Source organism: Tamandua tetradactyla, chromosome 13, assembly GCF_023851605.1.
Source record: "Tamandua tetradactyla isolate mTamTet1 chromosome 13, mTamTet1.pri, whole genome shotgun sequence".
NCBI classification, from domain to species: domain Eukaryota; kingdom Metazoa; phylum Chordata; class Mammalia; order Pilosa; family Myrmecophagidae; genus Tamandua; species Tamandua tetradactyla.
The window spans coordinates 29,863,489-29,882,732 of record NC_135339.1 but is presented as its reverse complement, the minus strand read 5'-3'; the positions used below and the strand labels follow the sequence as shown (position 1 = coordinate 29,882,732).

General features: G+C 36.7%; 1 protein-coding gene across 11 annotated transcripts in view; it reads right to left on the bottom strand.

Annotated features, from left to right (window-relative positions):
• The window catches only part of CTNNA3 (catenin alpha 3), a 1,849,311-nt gene that overhangs the window by 1,753,577 nt on the left and 76,490 nt on the right, over positions 1-19,244 (bottom strand). For all 11 annotated transcript variants that reach the window (XM_077125140.1, XM_077125142.1, XM_077125146.1 and 8 more), the window contains exon 3: positions 9,991-10,183. In XM_077125140.1, coding sequence (XP_076981255.1) covers positions 9,991-10,183 — 193 coding nt within the window. The remainder of the gene's footprint in view (positions 1-9,990; positions 10,184-19,244) is intronic.

Below are 19,244 nucleotides of genomic sequence, written 5' to 3'. Positions count from 1 at the left end.
AAAGATAGGAATACAAGGGAACTTCCTTAAAATGATAGAGGGAATCTATGAAAAACCCACAGCTAATATCATCCTCAATGGGGAAAAATTGAAAACTTTCCCCCTAAGATCAGGAACAAGACAAGGATGTCCACTATCACCACTATTATTCAACATTGTGTTGGAGGTTCTAGCCAGAGCAATTAGACAAGAAAAAGAAATACAAGGCATCAAAATTGGAAAGGAAGAAGTAAAACTATCACTGTTTGCAGACGATATGATACTATACGTCGAAAACCCGGAAAAATCCACAACAAAACTACTAGAGCTAATAAATGAGTACAGCAAAGTAGCAGGTTACAAGATCAACATTAAAAATCTGTAGCATTTCTATACACTAGTAATGAACAAGCTGAGGGGGAATCAAGAAATGAATCCCATTTACAACTGCAACTAAAAGAATAAAATACCTAGGAATAAATTTAACTAAAGAGACAAAAAACCTATATAAAGAAAACTAAAAAAAAAATGCTAAAAGAAATCACAGAAGACCTAAACAGATGGAAGGGCATACCGTGTTCATGGATTGGAAGACTCAATATAGTTAAGATGTCAATCCTACCTAAATTGATCTACAGATTCAATGCAATACCAATCAAAATCCAAACAACTTATTTTTCAGAAATAGAAAAATCAATAAGCAAATTTATCTGGAAGGGCAGGGTGCCCCGAATTGCTAAAAACATCTTGAGGAAAAAAAACGAAGCTGGAGGTCTCGCGCTGCCTGACTTTAAGGCATATTATGAAGCCACAGTGGTCAAAACAGCATGGTATTGGCATAAAGATAGATATATCGACCAATGGAATTGAATAGAGTGTTCAGATATAGACCCTCTCATCTATGGACATTTGATCTTTGATAAGGCAGTCAAGCCAACTCACCTGGGACAGAACAGTCTCTTCAATAAATGGTGCCTAGAGAACTGGATATCCATATGCAAAAGAATGAAAGAAGACCCATATCTCACACCTTATACAAAAATTAACTCAAAATGGATCAAAGATCTAAACATTAGGTCTAAGACCATAAAACAGTTAGAGGAAAATGTAGGGAGATATCTTATGAAACTTACAATTGGAGGCGGTTTTATGGACCTTAAACCTAAAGCAAGAGCACTGAAGAAGGAAATAAATAAATGGGAGCTCCTCAAAATTAAACACTTTTGTGCATCAAAGAACTTCATCAAGAAAGTAGAAAGACAGCCTACACAATGGGAGATAATATTTGGAAATGACATATCAGATAAAGGTCTAGTATCCAGAATATAGAGATTGTTCAACTCAACAACAAAAAGACAGCCAACCCAATTACAAAATGGGAAAAAGACTTGAACAGACACCTACCAGAAGAGGAAATACAAATGGCCAAAAGGCACATGAAGAGATGCTCAATGTCCCTGGCCATTAGAGAAATGCAAATCAAAACCACAATGAGATATCATCTCACACCCACCAGAATGGCCATTATCAACAAAACAGAAAATGACAAGTGCTGGAGAGGATGCGGAGAAAGAGGCACACTTATCCACTGTTGGTGGGAATGTCAAATGGTGCAACCACTGTGGAAGGCAGTTTGGCGGTTCCTCAAAAAGCTGAATATAGAATTGCCATACGACCCAGCAATACCATTGCTGGGTATCTACTCAAAGGACTTAAGGGCAAAGACACAAACGGACATTTGCACACCAATGTTTATAGCAGCGTTATTTACAATTGCAAAGAGATGGAAATAGCCGAAATCTCCATCAACAGAAGAGGGGCTAAACAAACTGTGGTATATACATACGATGGAATATTATGCAGCTTTAAGCCAGGATAAGCTTATGAAGCATGTAATAACATGGATGGACCTAGAGAACATTATGCTGAGTGAGTCTAGTCAAAAACTAAAGGACAAATACTGTATGGTCCCACTGATGTGAATCGACATTTGAGAATAAACTTGGAATATGTCATTGGTAACAGAGACCAGCAGGAGTTAGAAACAGGGTAAGATAATGGGTAATTGGAGCTGAAGGGATACAGACTGTGCAACAGGACTAGATACAAAAACTCAAGAATGGACAGCACAATAATACCTAATTGTAAAGTAATCATGTTAAAACACTGAATGAAGCTGCATCTGAGCTATAGGTTTTTTTGTTTGTTTTTGTTTGTTTGTTTTTACTATTATTATTACTTTTATTTTTTTTCTCTATATTAACATTCTATATCTTTTTCTGTTGTGTTGCTAGTTCTTCTAAACCGATGCAAATGTACTAAGAAACGATGATCATGCATCTATGTGATGATGTTAAGAATTACTGATTGCATATGTAGAATGGTATGATTTCTGAATGTTGGGTTAATTTCTTTTTTTCCGTTAATCAATAAGAAAAAAAAAAGAGGAAACATTTTGGAGAGCCTCAGAGCCAACAGAGAGAGCAGATGGAGATGTTTGAAGAACAGTTGCTTCAAAGAACAGAGACATGAATGTTTGGAGATGCTTGGAGTCCAACAAAGATCAGCATGAGATGTTAAGCAGGCTAGAACCTGCAGAGAGTCAAGGGAAGACAAGAGATGAAAGCCATACCCAGAGAAGCAAAATGAGGTACCCCCACAAGAGCAGAGATCGAAAGGAACAGGTCCCAGGAATAAGGGACCAGCAGATGCCAGTCATGTTACTTTCCAGCTGACAGAATGTTCCTAACCCATCTGCCTTCCTTGAATTGAAGTATCATTCCCTGGATGCCTTACTTTGGACATTTTATAGGCTTAGAACTATAAACTTGTAACTTATTAAACTCCTCTTTTTAAAAGCTATTCCAGTTCTGGTACATTACATTCCAGCAGCTTGCAAATGAACACATCCTTAACCATATAATCATAAGTAATCATCTTAAGCCAAAAAGAAGAGTAAAAGAATGGGCAAAGAGATGTTCAAAGAGAAAAAGGTTAGGAATTTTTCAAAATAGATAAAAGACAACAAATCATTGATTTAAGCAGGATATACTTAGCAGATTAAATACCAAGAAAACCACACCAAGGCACTACAAAGTTAAGCTGCTATTATCAAATGAAAAAGAGAAAATATTACAACAGTTCAGAGGAAAAATTTCAAAGGATTAGCAATAAGACAGATAAGTGATGTCTCAGTAGAAATTATGAAATACAAAAGGCAAAAGAACAACTTCAGAATACTGAAAGAAACTAACATTCAAGTTAAAATTCTATAACCAGAAGAAAAATCCTTCCAAAATGAAAGAGGTAAGTTTCAGTACTAGGAACGATGGAATAGAATATATCTGATGAATCCTTTCACAAATAACAGAAAAATATATTAAACAATTATTTGAAGGCACTTGAAAGTGACACATAGGAAGAAACTAGAGAGAACTTGACCCTTGAAAGAATACAAACCATACTGACTGAGGATACATTTATATGGCATTTTCTGAGGACACTCCCCAGTGTGACATCAAAGGTTGAGAGTCAGAACTCAAGTAGAAAGCCACAATCCCACTGACATGACATATAAAAATACAGAGATTAGGGCTATTAGAGAAGGAAATCGAGAGTTAAATCTTACAAAAAAGGAAACCCCACTGGGGGAGCACTGAAACTACACATAAGCTTCTCCAAAATCATTGGCTGACCCTTCATGCATTACAGAGATACCAAAGAACCCAGTGGAAAGCAATGCTTATAAGACCGAAAAAACTATGCAGAGAGATTTCAGTTGTGGGGCCCACTTTAGGAACAACCAAGTTTGAAGCCTACACCAGAAGTAATGGACAAGAATGTTTATAGCAGCAGTATTCATGAATGTGAAAAACTCAAATGTCCATGTAGCAATTTGAACCTCAGAAAAGCCAGGTTCTTTAATCCTCATTAAATATTGCTGGATGGGATCTTTTTTATTGCTTCCATGGAGATGTGACCCACCCAATTGTGCATGGCAACTTTTGATTAGATGGTGTCCATGCAGATGTGTCTCCACCCATTCAAGATGGAATTGCTTACTGGAATCCTTTATGAGGGAATAATTTTGGAAAAAGTCTTAGAACCAACAGAGCCCACACAGCCAGAGAGATCTTTGGAGATGCATAAGGAAAATGCCCCAGGGGAAGCCTGATGAAATGAGAAGAGAAAGCTAGCAGATGTTGCCATGTGCCTTTCCAGCTGACAGACATGTTCTGGACCCATTGGCCTTTCTCAAATCAAGGTATCTTTTCCTGGATGCCTTAGTTTGGCCATTTTCACAGCCTTAGAACTATAAACTTGCAATTCAATAAATTTCCCTTTCCTAAAAGCCATTCTGTTTGAGGCATATTGCATCCCCACAGCTTTTACAAACTAAAACAGTCCATCAACAGCAAAATGGATAAATTAGGGTGTATTAATACAACAGAATGCTATTCATCAAGGAAAAGGCATGAATTAATATATAGTGAGATCCCACAAACACAAGATTGAGCAAAAAGAAGACAGACTCAAAAAATAACTTACTGGGCAGGCCACAGTGGCTCACTGGCAGAGTTCTTGCCTGCCATGCCAGAGACCTGGGCTCGTTTTCCCATGCCTGCTCATGTAAAAAAAATAAAAATAAAAATAAATAACATACTGTAACAACAAATAAAAAATAATAAATAACATACTGTAAGATCCCATTTAAAGTTCAAAAAGAAGCAAAGCTGATCTCTGGTGTTAGAAGTCAAGACAATGGTTACCTTTAAGATGAGATAGTTGTAATTAGTAGAGCAAATAGGGAGGGGATGCTTCTGGGGTTCTAAGAGTGTTTTATTTCTTGATCTGGGTGGAGGTTACACTAGTGTGTTCACTTGGAAATGTACTGAGTAAATAATGAATAACGTATGACCTTTTCTGTACATATATGTTATTATTCAATAATCCATTAAAAAACAGTTGTATGCCTTAAAAGCAATTTCTATAGATTGTTGGGAAGCAAAGGTAATCCTAAAGTAATGTGTGTGCTAGAGGTAAAACTGTAATCCAAATATTATAAACCGTTCTTGGCTAATTTTCAGGTAATTGCTACATAAATATTCTAAAACAGTTAAAATAAAGCCAGATGCAATACTTTGCCATAGCATACAGGTCAGCATAGGGGTAGGCAATAAAATCATGAGTGACTACAAGTAATCACACTGTATCTCACTCTTTGCTGGATTTCTACAATTTACCCACATATCATCTTTCCCTTCACCATCCACCTCTTATACTATCCATGCCACCTTCCACAGATAAGTTTTTAGGTAGCAAAAACATTCACATTATTTATTACTTCAAGTCTATAAATAAAGACACTATAAATAAAACAATCCTACAATAAGGCCACACAAATTACATTATGATTGTATTAGACAATTTTTCTATATAAGTTCCAAAATTATTCTTTTTTTAAATTTATTAATTAAAAAGTAAAGAAACAAAGTAAAACAGCATACATAATCAATAATTCACAATATCATCACTTAGTTGCATATTCATCATTTCTTAGAACATTTGTATCAACTCAGAAAAAGAAACAAAAAGACAACAGAGAAAGAAATAAAACGAACACAGGAAAAAAAAAAAAAAGATTATGCCTACCATACCCCTTACCCATTGCTTTCATTGATCACTAGCATTTAAACTGAATTTATTGTAGCATTTGTTACCCCTATTATTTATTTTTATTCCATATGTTCAACTCCTTTGTTGACAAGGTAGATAAAAGAAGCATCAGACACAAGGTTTTCACAATCACACAGTCACACTGTGACAGCTGTATCATTTTTCAATCATCCTCAAGAAACATGGCTACTGGAACACAGCTCTACATTTTCAGGCAGTTCCCTCCAGCCTCTCCATTACATCTTGAATAACAAGATGATATCTACTTGATGCATAAGAATAACCTCCAGGATAACCTCTCGACTCTGTTTGGAATCTCTCAGCCATTGACACTTCGTCTCATTTCACTCCTTCCGCTTTTGGTCAAGAAGGTTTTCTCAATCCCTTGATGCTGAGTCTCAGCTCATTCTAGGGTTTTTCTCAATCCCTTGATGCTGAGTCTCCATTCATTCCAAGATCTCTGTCCCACGTTGCCAGGAAGGTCCACACCCCTGGGAGTCACGTCCCACGTAGAGAGGGGGAGGGTGGTGAGACTGCTCATTTGTTGGCTGGAGAGAGGGGCCACATCTGAGCAACAAAAGAGGCTCTCTGGGGGTGAATCTTAGGCCTAAATTTTAAGTAGACTTGACCTATCCTTTGCGGGGTTATGTTTCATATGAACAAACCCCAAGACTGGGGGCTCTGCCTATAGCTTTGGTTGTCCACACTGCTTGTGAGAATATCAAGAATTCAACTTGGGGACCAAAATTATTCTTGAAAATAAAACTGATATATAAATTAAAATATCACCTATTCCCAATATTTTTACACTTTTAAAACACTCGAACTTATTTGGTTGCTCTTCATAGTCCCTCACATCATGCCACTGGACAGAGGAGTAGCCTGGATCAGAATCCATTCTCCTGATACTTAAAGCCTACCACTGAGATAAAATTCCTTCCAAGTTTTGGGGAACAGCCGTTTTGGAGAACTGTCACTATCTCTGTTATTCACAGGATAAACTTTGGCCATTCCCAAATTTCAGAACCATGTGCCGTTTCACTGCTTTCCTCCCACACTTAAGTGACAGTAGTTCAGTTTGGCAGTTTGTCCAAAAAAATAAGAGTGTAAAGCACTTGTTGACCTTAAACCAAATGTATTTGCTGTGGAAACAGCATATGTCATATATGTGTATTTCACACTTCATAACAGAACACAGTGAAAGAAATACTACATAATCCTAGAATTCAAATAGACTTCTCCACAAGAATTTCCCTCTAAAATAATTCACTTTTTAATTTGTGCTAAAAAGGTTGACTTACTTAAAACACACACACATACACATACTATCTCATGATAATTATCGTTCCCTTTAAAGAATGAGCAACTGCTCACACAGAAACTAAGCTGTAGATGAAAACTATATCATCAAATAAGTCACATTTTCTGAGATAAAGAGTATCAGGAAAAGGTTCATTTTCTTTACCAAAGACTCAGCAAAGAACCACAATTATGACAGGTCATGGGTCCTAAAAGTAAACATAAAATCATTATAAAATTATATAATATAAAGTGACAACATGATGCTTCAATTTTTGTGTGTGTGTCAAATAAAACCTATTACCTGCCATCCTCATGGAATTAAGAGTCCAGATTCACTCAACAAGCAAATCCATGTTTGCTGAATGAGGTAACAAGTCCTATGAAAGAAACATTCAAAGAGTTTGTGAGGGCACAGAAAGAGGCATCACAAGATCTAGGAGTTAGGAAACTTCTTGGAAAAGAAGCCTTGAGCTAAACTAAGCTCTGCCACATGAGTGAAAATCGCCAGAGGTCTGGCAGCATAAAACAACGTGGCCAATACAAGATACTGCAAGTTCTTCATAGCTGAAAGAAAGTTGAAGGAGGCAGTGTCAAGAGATAAGATGAGAGAAAATGGCCAAAGCTGTCAAGAAATGCTTTGGGTGAGGTTTAAGAGTTTGAACTTTATCCAGAAAGGCAGTCCCATAATTCTTCAACAACTACAAAAAAAAAAAAAAAGGGATTTTGAACAATGAAATAAAAGAATATTTTCATTTTTAAAAAAATCTATTTGGATTTTGTATGGGCCAAGGTTAATGCGCTAATCTTGAATTCAGTACTTTACTTCAGTAAAGTAAACAATCCTACAATAAGGCCACACAAATTACATTATGATTGTATTAGACAATTTTTCTATATAAGTTCCATCTGGGGAATTCTCACAAGCAGTGGAGACAACCAATTCAACAGCCTGAGCCCTTGATCTTGGGGCTCACCTCTTGAAACTTATTCTTGCAAAGGAGAAGCTAAGGCTACTTATAATTATGCTTAAGAGTCACCCCCAGATAATTTCTTTTGTTACTCAGACGTGGCCTCTATCGCTAAGCCAACTCAGCTGGTAAACTCACTGCCCTCTGCCCTATGTGGGATATGACTCCTATGTGTACAAATCTCCCTGGCAACATGGGACATAACTCCCAGGGATGAGCTGGAACCTGGCATCATGGGATTGAGAAAGGCTTCTTGACCAAAAAGGGAAAGAGAGAAATGAGACAAAAGAAAGTTTCAGTGGCTAAGAGATTTCAGAATAACGAGACTTGTTATTCTAGAGGTTATTCTTATACATTATATAGATATCCCTTTTTAGTTTATGGTGTACTGAGTAGCTACAGAGACGTACCTGAAACTGTTAAACTGGATTCAAGTAACGATTCTTGAAGATGACTGCATAACTATATAACTTTTATAGTGTGACCGTGTGCTTGTGAAAACCTTGTATCTATCTTGTATCTGATGTTCCCTTTATCTAAGGTACGAACAGATGAGTAAAAACACAAGGAAAATAAATAAATAAATAAATAAGAGGGGGGATAAGTATAAAAAATTGGGTAGATTGAAACACTAGTGGTCAATGAGAAGGAAGGGTAAGGAAAATGGGATGAATGGGTTTTTTCCTTTTTATTTCTTTTTCTGGAGTGATGCAAATGATCATAATGATAAATGCACAACTATGCGATGATATTGTGAGCCACTGATTGTATACTGTGGATGGACTGTATGGTGCATGAAGATATCTCAATAAAAATATTTAAAAAAAAAAAAAGAATGTATAGCACAGTTTACCTGGGGCAAGAAGGGACTGGAGGAGGAACAGAGAATAAATGGATTCAAGGTTTCTGTTTGGGGTGATGGGAAAGTTCTGATAATGGATGATGGTGACTGTAGCATAATTTTGCTAATGAGATTAATTCCACTGATTTGTTTGCTTGGGCACTTTGAAATGAGAAAGTTCATGTTGTAATATGTTTCCACAATTAAAAAAAAAAGATTAAAGAGGCAATAACAAACTAAAGGCAATGCATGATACTCAACCAGATCTAATAATGGAGGAGAATATGCCCAAACTGACATTATTAAGGCCATCTAAAAATTGGAATATATGAATGAAAACTTTGTACTGAAGGTTAAATATTCTTGTTGTTCTTAGGAAAGATACATGAAAGCATTAAGCAATCAAGGATAATGACATATTCAACCTACCCTCAAATGTTTAGAAAAGATAGGCGGGTGGATTAATCAATAGATAAATAGATAGATAGATGGAGGGATGTCTAGATAGATGTATAAATAAAATGATATGAGAAATGTGACATAACATTAAAAACTGGTGAACTGGTACATAGATGGGAAGTGTGTTGAAGTTCTCTGTATGGGTTTTTATTATTTTTGCATCTGTTCTGTTAGTTTGAAATCATTTGAAAATAAAAATAATACATTTAAAAAATAGCCTGCAGATGAAACTTGGTCATTTAAAAATTATCTTTTCATTAAAGACATGAAAAAGTGAAATACACATTTTTATCATGTAGTGTTTACAAAGCAAGAACACAAGTTATACATAGTTCATGGAAAGGACATCTAAACCTCCAGAAAATTAAAACTGAAAAAATGTACTTCTGAAACAGTCAGATCTGAAACTTCTATCTCCAAATGTTTACAAGGAACGTTATAATTTATATACGTATAGTCAAGTTTGTCTTCAGCTTCATTAGTCATTTCTCATAATTTCTGACAAAAAAAATGGATGTTACAGGTAAGCTATTGTATTGTAGGAGTAAGAAACTGCTTGGAGGGATTGTACAACTAAAGGGAAGAACCAGACGTGGGTCTCTGAGCATTGGAGCTGTAGGAAGCCACTCTACCTTCCACAGTGAGCGCCTCAGAGCTCCACCTGAGACTAATAAATCCAAGGCAACAAAGAGGAGACACACAAATCAAATTTGCTAACACCCTACATATATGCAATCTGCTTCTGACCAGGACTAGAGTACTCACTTTCTTTGCGAACTTCCTCAAGTGTAGCAGTAAGCTCTTCCTTTAAAACTGTGGCTTCCTGGGCAATCTTCTCTCCCTTGTCTAATAAATTCCATGCTGCTTTCTCCACAGAAGCTAGAAGGACTCTGGCTCTTTTTGAGCATCCTTTTTTCCTATTGGAAGGATTCTGGGGACAATTTACAAGTGTAGTAACCTAAAATTGGAAAAATACAAGTCACTTATCAGACAAATTTTAAGAACACAGTCCTGAGATTTAACCCAGAAAAAAAAAAATACTTCATAGTAACATGATTCTGTCAGGTCACAGAATCCATTTATATGTCAAGTTCTTTTTCTGAGACTTCATTCCTTGCAGTGTTGATACATCTCCAAAAGTCAAGGCAGCAAGAGCAATGTCATCAGGTAGCACTGAATTCCCAACTAAAAACAGGTAAACAAGAAGGGCCATATAGAGGCTCGGTCTTTGAATATTTTACTTCTGAAACAATGCTTTAGGAGACTGAGGGTATGCATATCTGTGTGTCTGTTGTTTCAATTACATAAACTCCATGTGGAAGAAATTACAGAACCTTGATTAAAAAGCCAAAAATGAGAAAAGAATATTATGTATCTCAAAAACATCAGATTATAAACTATAATTCCTATCATTTTGTAGCCAGCAAAATCCCCTATGGAAGAAGTCCTTTCTCATCACCTTTATCTCTACTCCCTCCCACCCTTTGCAACTCTCTCCGTTCACCCTACTGTATTTTTCCTCAAAATGATTATAGAGCTTGACATATTATTTACGTTTATTGTATGCTTCCAACACTAAAACGTGAAAACGAGAAATGTTGCTTTGCTTTCCAGCACCAACAACAATGCACAAAGTAGTTGTTCAATAAGAATTTAATATATAAATGGATCAATGAATGGGATAGTTGAAGAAAGGAACTCTTTTGTCTCTATATTTTGAATTATCTAACCACATTAATAAACAGCAAATAATTCTGAAAATTTGTTTAAAATGAGAACTCATAATAAGGGCATTGTTTGGAGATAAAAATTAAGTACCTGTATTTAGGAACAAAAACCTCATACCAAATTAATTTTCTTAATTAAAAGCTTGCATCCCAATAACAAATTTGAGTAACATTTTCTTAGAGGAGAGGGGAAAAACAAAACTTTTATCCAGTATTTAAAATAACCTGAAACTCCTATTTAAAGTGATGCACCTACACTTCATGAAAGCTAGCTCCTATGACAATCATGCCCTTCTTTGACAACAGGTAATCCTTTGACAAAGATTATATATATATATATGCCTAATCTCTGACAACAGATTACATATAACCTTTCCTGCTCTGAAGCCCCTAAAGATTGTTTCTTTATTATGTATAGAGCATTTATTATGTCAGTGTATTGTTTGCTTATTTGGACATCTGAACCCTAGCTTTTAACTAGGAACTTGAATTTATAAACCATGAGGACAAATATATAGATGAGAATAATTTGTTTGCCCCTCTTTCCTCTCCCCCTTGCCCAATAGATAACTGGTTTTTCCTGTTTCCTACAGAATTTTTATTTTTTATCATTTTATATAGAACTATTTTATTCTAATTTACTTTATTTCCTGGTTCACAACCCAAAATGGAGTGCCTATGGTAAAAGCCTTGGTTTCCCCAAGAGAACGACCCAAATGGCATTATTTGGAGGGTAGAAGAAAGTGCACCCCCACACAACAAGGGAGAGGAAGGGGAATATGTAAAACTCATCTATAAACGCAGATGGTCCCACATTGCCTATTGCCTCTCGTCTTTCATCTTCCTTTACTTGTGAGAGTAGGTGTATACTCTTTTTTTCTCCATGGGTACTTAAATTTCTTAGCTACATGCTCAAAAAAGAGTCTTTGTTCCCTCACATGGCAAATAAGAACAATCATACCCCACTTGACTATTAATCACCACCAAGCGTTTTGTAAAATACATAACATGACACAAATATTGGTTAGTATTTTATGTTTACTTTCTAGTATTTTATGCACATGGTTTCAGAAAATTAGTTATGGGCTGCTTGTCCAAGCTGTTGTCTCAGCCTAACCTTATCTTGCTCTCGAGGCACCCGTGATAACGTGAGGAAGGCAGTTGACAAAGCACATTCTATATGCTTTACAAGCAGGCAAAGAGGCACATTCCTTTGTCACAGATTATATAGGGATGATAATAAGCTTGATTTATTGCATCGGGCTTTCACATACTCCAAAAGGCAAATATCTCACTACTGTCAGTCTGATTTATATATCCAGTGTTAAAAGATACTTATATAGATTAAGACTGATTATAGCACCTAGTTTAAAACCTTTGTTTAAAACGAAGAAAAAGCATCATTGTCTAAAATGTTCCTTCAGAATGTATTTTAAGTGCCACAATTCTTGTCTCTTCCCACTGCACATTCCTCTTCTATTATGCAGCTCCTCCATGCGCCAAATGTTTTCCATAGAATAGCCTGGGCTTTAAAATTAAAATGAGCATTCCAGAGATGCTTTGTTCCTTATAATGCTAAAAAAGAAAGAAATGTGAAAAGAACATTGTGCTTCCATCAGAAAAGATGCAATTGAATAACTTACAAGTTATTCACTTGTATAAGTTGTTTGTACCAATCTTCTTTTAAAATACCCCATCATAATTTAATATCAATTAAACTAAAGTCAAGTGACACTGTCAATGATTCAATTTATTTCATAAAGTAAATATGACTTGGCAATCCTACAGGGAACAAAGAGCTAAACCTTTTATTCACCCTAACTCATTTAAAGGCCATTACAGCATATGATTCTCACCAAGGGAAAGGGGAGGGGGAGCATATGTTATTTGAAAAAGTTTCTCCTGTCTTAGAGAAATAGCAGCAACCAGCAAATCTAACTTCAAGTTATTGAGTAAAATAATTCCTGCTTCCTCATTTTCTTTTTAGTACAAAATTAGGAATAGTCCTAAAAGGAATTTAAAAGTCCACAAAAAAAGTAATAGAAATCTTCAGCAAAGATGATTCTAACAGAATTTTATCCATAAGTTATTAACTTTACTTTTTCACACTGATGCACAACTCTCTCAGGCCTCAGGGATCTCTCTCATACAGAAAACCTTTGACTCCACGACTACAGCTCTTTCAGAGCCTTACTTTGTTCACTTGTCTTTGTCTATAAGTCTGTGCTAGACTAGGAAGACTCACCTTCACCATAGGTACAGGAGTGTTGGAATAGTTCTAAATTAGAGGCTTCAAGTAAAACGAAAAGTAGAAATTCCCTATTTTATTAATTCTAAGTTTAAAATTCTGTAAAATCAGGGTATTTAAAGGTGTGCTCAATATATGTATTAAAATTTAGAGCACACAAAAACTGCACTAATCTTTCCTAAAGTATGCTTCTCTAGATGGCCCAAAGACATTGAAAATCAAATTGATATGCACAGAGCCAAAGCACAATCGTTGTGATATGGAGCAATGGTAGTGCACAACAGGATCGCTGCAGAATTTGGTGTGAGGTTGTGATTTACTTTCATTTGTTGCATCAGTGCAATGACTGCTTTAGCACTTCAGATGCTAACTTTATGGAAAGTCTTCCCTTTGCAATATGTGGTAGCATGTTTATGTTCTATAACCATGCACCTTCCAAATCTGACTTGTTAAAAAATTCTATCATTAAGATATAAAAAGGTCATGCTAACAGCTACCTCTTTTCTTGTTTATTAGAGAAAACACATTGAATTTTATCCTTCCCCCAATAGCTCACAGAGACCTTCAGGCTAGTTTTGCTTCCTTGACTTAATTTTAATGTGTGAAATAAAATACAAAGCATTTAATCCATGTTAATTAGCTAAGAATTTCAACAAGATTCTGAAAGCAAGTAAATTGGGTGAAAAAAAATTATGTATAGCTATGTAAAACTAGTGATTTTTTTTAAGTAAAAGATATCCGATTTGAAGAGGATTTCTTCTTCAAGCATTAATAATTTCAACTGTTCTTATATCCTACCAAAACAACCCTTACTGAGTTAGCAAAACTGAGGAAGATTGAAGGGTTGGTTGGGAATCCATTCCTAGATTAACATTCAACCCTCCCCCAAATCCAAGTGCAACCTTCTTTTAGTTCATCTCAAGTCAATAACCATTTATTGAGCGCTATGTTCAATTATGCATTATGTTCAAACAGTACCCACGGTATTTAGGAAATAAAGATGAGTAAGCCCCAGCATGGTGATAAGAAAAATCCACAACTAGCTATCATATAAAAGGCAGACTGTAACTGCTTACATTTATAAATATAAAAAAAGTACTGAAGAGATTGCATACATTCACAGAGATCAAGTGGGGCTTCCAAGAAGATCCTTTAGGGACGCACAGTTTCCTACCAAGAGAGGGAGACATGAGAGCCCGGGGAGGGAATCATGAACAAAGGGGAAGAGATGGGAAGAAAGGGGCAGAGATTTTTTTTCTGAAAGTTCGCAGAGTGGAGAGAAAAACAGTAGGGCAAGAAATACATCTAGTATCACCTTTTAGTCAAGATGTAATGGAGAGGCTGGAGGGAACTGCCTGAAAATGTGAAGCTGTGTTCCAGTAGCCATGTTTCTTGAAGATGATTATATAATGACATAGCTTTCACAATGTGACCGTGTGATTGTGAAAACCTTGCGTCTAATGCTTCTTTTATCTACCTTATCAACAGATGAGTAAAACATATGGAATAAAGATGAATAATAGGGGGAACAAATGTTAAAGTAAATTTAGAGTGAAATGCTGGTGATCGGTGATGGGGAGGGGTGGGGGGTATGGTATGTATGAAATTTTTTCTGTTTCCTTTTTATTTCTTTTTCTGCATAGATGCAAATGTTCCAAGAAATGATCATGATGATGAATATGCAACTATGTGAAGATATTGTGAATTACTGATTATATATGTAGAAGAGAATGATCAAAAGTCACGAACGTTTGCGTCTGCTTGGTGTTTTTTTTTTTGGTATTTAAAAAAATTTTTTTTTAATTAATAACAAAAAAATACGACCCACCTTAAAAAAAAAAAAGAAGAAAAGAAACACATCTAGGAGGCAGGCTGTAGCTTAAATAAGGCAAGTTTCAAGAGCCAAGGAAAGAGTTAATATTTAATTCACTAGGCCCAGCCGCTTCAAAGGCAGCAACCCCGAAGGGGAAGGCTCTCCTCCTTTATTTTTTACCTCAGAGGCTGACATCCCTAACCTGAGGCAGAACCCCAGTCCTCAACTGAGCTGCTCCCCCACGGAGCCCTCCTCTCCTGGTGTTTTAAGGTATCTCTCCCCCCCTTCCCCCACATGGGCGGCATCAGCATCCCGAGTCTCCGGCATGGCAGGCGGGAACTCTGCCACTGAGCCACCGTGGCCGGCCCTAGGATGTCTCTTTAAAAGCTGTGGTTTCCGTCACCTTCTCTCACCCCGCAACCATTACCTCTTAGGGCTGCGGGCTGAAAGACTGACCAGCCTGGACTCCTAACCAGCCGTCCTCTAAGACACCGAAGCTGGCACCTGTCTGAACCGACTCGCACTCAGGTCCTCAGGTCTACGAAGGGTCTCCTGAGAGATCCCGCCGCCACTATGCGGCCCGCACCTGCTAGAACCTTCTCTCTACTTGGTCAACTGACGCACCTGCGCCCGCCGTCGGCGCGCCGAGCGCCCGTGGCTACGCACAAGATTAAGTCCGAACTCTCTAGTGATTTATCAGGCAAATCGTGATTTCACTCCTGGTTAGGTTTTCGATCCCATCTTCCATTCCTGGAGTTTGCCCACAAACGACTTGTGAGGCCCAGAACAAGAAACGTTCACACACTTGGAGCTGGAACGTCTCCCTCCGCTCACAGCCCCGAGGTCTGCCCTCGTCCGTCCTTGTCAGCGTCTGGAAATTGGCTGTTGACATACCGCCCTCCAGTATCTACTGACCGGCAAGGGCAGGGGCCATGCTGGACTCATTCAGAAGACCCAGAGCTGGCATACTGTAAATAAGATGTGGTTGACTTAATGAAAAAAAGGAATGAAACCCCAGATTTTAGAAATAAGAAAACCAAGAGGCAGAAAATGTAGCTGTTTGTATAAGGCTACAAAGCTAGCTGGTAGCTAAGCCAAAAATTAAAACTTTAGTTTGGTGATAGCTCATAGTAGTTTTAATCAAAAAAAATTCCTTAATACAGGATATTGTGTCACTTCCCGGGTCATATTAGACATGAGAAAGCACATTGTCCCAAATAAAGAAGTTACATTTTGTGCAATTGGAGGCCTGGTCAGCTCGAACTGACCTAGAGTCAAGTATATATTTATATTTGGCCTTTTTTTAGGTATGTATCCAAAAAAAAGACAGTTTATAAGGTCATTTTCACACTATAAATAAAAAGCATGCATGCTTTTTATTTTTTACTGATGATTTATCTGCACTGGAAAAAAACAGAAAAAGTATTAAGCAGCCATTTTTTAAATGTAATTTAGAACTTGTTTTGTTGAATTAACCACGGCTAACATGATATTCCTTTGAGCTATGGAAGTAGAAACCACATGTAGCTCGCTGTCCAGTGCAACACAGATGGCATAACAAGAAGCCATGACATTGCAAACACAAAAATAGCAGTGTAAGTAAGGCAGTAGACTTACTCCTAGATAAAATATGAAAACAAACACAACACAGAAAACACCACATGCTGAGACTGATGTCAAATATTAGTTTCTTCCATGGATGAAATTTGACATCTTACTGAGTGGAATAAGTCAGACACAAAGGAAAAAATATTGTATGAGTCCACTTATATGAAATAGTAGAATATACAAACTTATAGAGTCAGAAAGTGGAATACAAATTACCAGGGGCAGGGTAGAGGGAGAACGCAGTTAATGCATAATGGGTGTAGGGTTTCTATTTGGGGTGATGAGAAGGTTCCAGTCATAAAGGGTGGTGAGACTAGCACCTACATTGTGAATATGATTAATCCCACTGAATGGTGTGCTTGGGAATGGTTAAAATTGGAAAGTTTAGGTTGTATATATGTTTCCTACAATTCCACAGGAGAGTGAGGAAAACAGAGGAGATGAAGTCAGGCTGGCATCCAGAGACCAAATAGGCTCATAAATCACTGTCAACATTCTCAATTCTATTCTTGTGATTGGAGCTATTGAAGGGTTTGAAATAAACGTGATCTGACCTAAATTTTAAAAGGATCATTCTGGCTGCTCTGTGGAGAAAAGACTGTGAATGGAAAAGGATGCAAGTAAGAAATACAGATAAAAGAAAGAAATGCAGGTAAGAGGCTGTCACAGTGATCCAAGTGGAGACCTCACTGGTTTGCTCCAGGGAGTAGTAGAGGAGATGTTGAGAAATGGCAGAATTCTGGTATGTCCTGAAGTGAATCAACAGGGTTTGCTGACAAATTGGATTTGTTTATGAAAGAAATAGAGGGATAAAAAATGACTAAGCTCCTGGGTGAGCTCAGGGGTGATATTTACTTAGGTGAGGAAATTGAGGAGATGTAGGGAGGGAAAGGAATCAAGAGTTGAACTTTAGACATAAATTTGCAAAGTTGGAGGCTGGTATCCAATTCTGTAGTTGACTACTGAGGTCAGAGGGAGAACTATGCCCCTTATAGCTTACATTTTCATTTTAATTTTTCACTTATCCGTAGTTTTGTTGGTCTTACTAGAATTTCAGATGTATTTGGGAGGAATATTTGATTTTTCAAACCCTGAGACTGAGTAATCTCCTAAAGACAAAGTATAGATTGAAAAGAAATTGCAGGCCTGAGATTTGAGGCATCCTGAGATAATATTTCTCAGGGAACTCAATCACTAATCTATTACTCCTAAGATATTTGACTTTTACCATTTCAAATATGACTATTATTTAGAAAAGATGCCTGATTTATACAGAGCAACAATTCAGAGACAAATTCAGATTTTAGCTAAATAAGTAATGTTAATCATATAGACTCTGTCCCTACAAACAACTGGTTCCAAAATTGGGGGGGGGGGGGGGGAGGACTATCAAGATATTGAATTAATGTTGATGTTTTATTTTGTTTCTTTATTTTTTAATTAATAAATTTTAAAAAAGATGTTGAATTAAGCAAATTAATGAGAAATTATATTCAGGCTGCTATAAAATCAAACAGTAATCATTCTGATAAATTAATAAACAATAATAGACAGTAGAGAACTTCCAAAGTGCTGAGGAAGAAAAAGCAAAGGACAGCTGTTTTCCATTAATACCCATTGACCACTTGTAGCAAACAAAATAAAAAGTGAAAAATTCAATCAACCAAAAGCTGACCCTAAAATTAGAATAGGTTATCTTTGCACAGGCTTGAGCATTTTAACATGGTCTCTTGGTCCATCCAGCCCAATATTCCACTTCCAGCAGTGACCAATGGTGAAATATGGTTGTGATCCCTAATTCTATGTCCCAGCTCTGTTTAATAATCTTTTATAACATTAGCAACAAAAAAACTGAATAAACTATGCCAATATGCCTTGCCAACACAAACTATGAAGGTTTATCTGCATTTCATTCCCATCATCTGCTACCAGATTCCCTTTTTCCCCCATCCATCCTAAACCGGAAAACTGACGATATTCTAATGAAACTCCATTTTGTTGCAGGTATCTCAGAAATAGATATACATAATCATTTGTTCACCATTGATGAATGAGAAAGATAAACACTGAGCAAGAAAGACCAGAGGATATCATGAAAGTGATTAGATTCCTAGGGCTCCATGGTCAAGATTTTACAACACAAATCTGAATACACAACCCATCAGCTATTTCAGTGCTGATATTCAGTTTAAAAAACAGATTAGATTATGTCCTTCTGATTTGTCAGAATTGTCTCTCAGTCAACAAAACAATTTTGTCCCATTTGTATGTAAAAATTAAGTATCATAGTTAGCAATCTTGAATCTCTTAGGTCAGCACTTGACCTTTGATGCCCCAAAGTCTTTTCCTCAAAACAAGGTAACTCCATAGACCCCTAAAGCACCACTAATTATGATACATACCACTAATTTAATTTAACCACTTCTTTTCAGAATGTAAGGATGGATAATATTCTGTTAATATTGAGCTTTCCATATGCATGTTGGAGCTATGAGGCCTGTTGTTCCAGGGAAGCAGAGGGCAGGTCAAACAAAAAGCCATTAATGATCTTTGAGTTTCAAAGCTGGCTTTCTGGACATTTTAAGCAAGAAAATAATTGTGAAAGCCAGGCATTAAAAGAGAA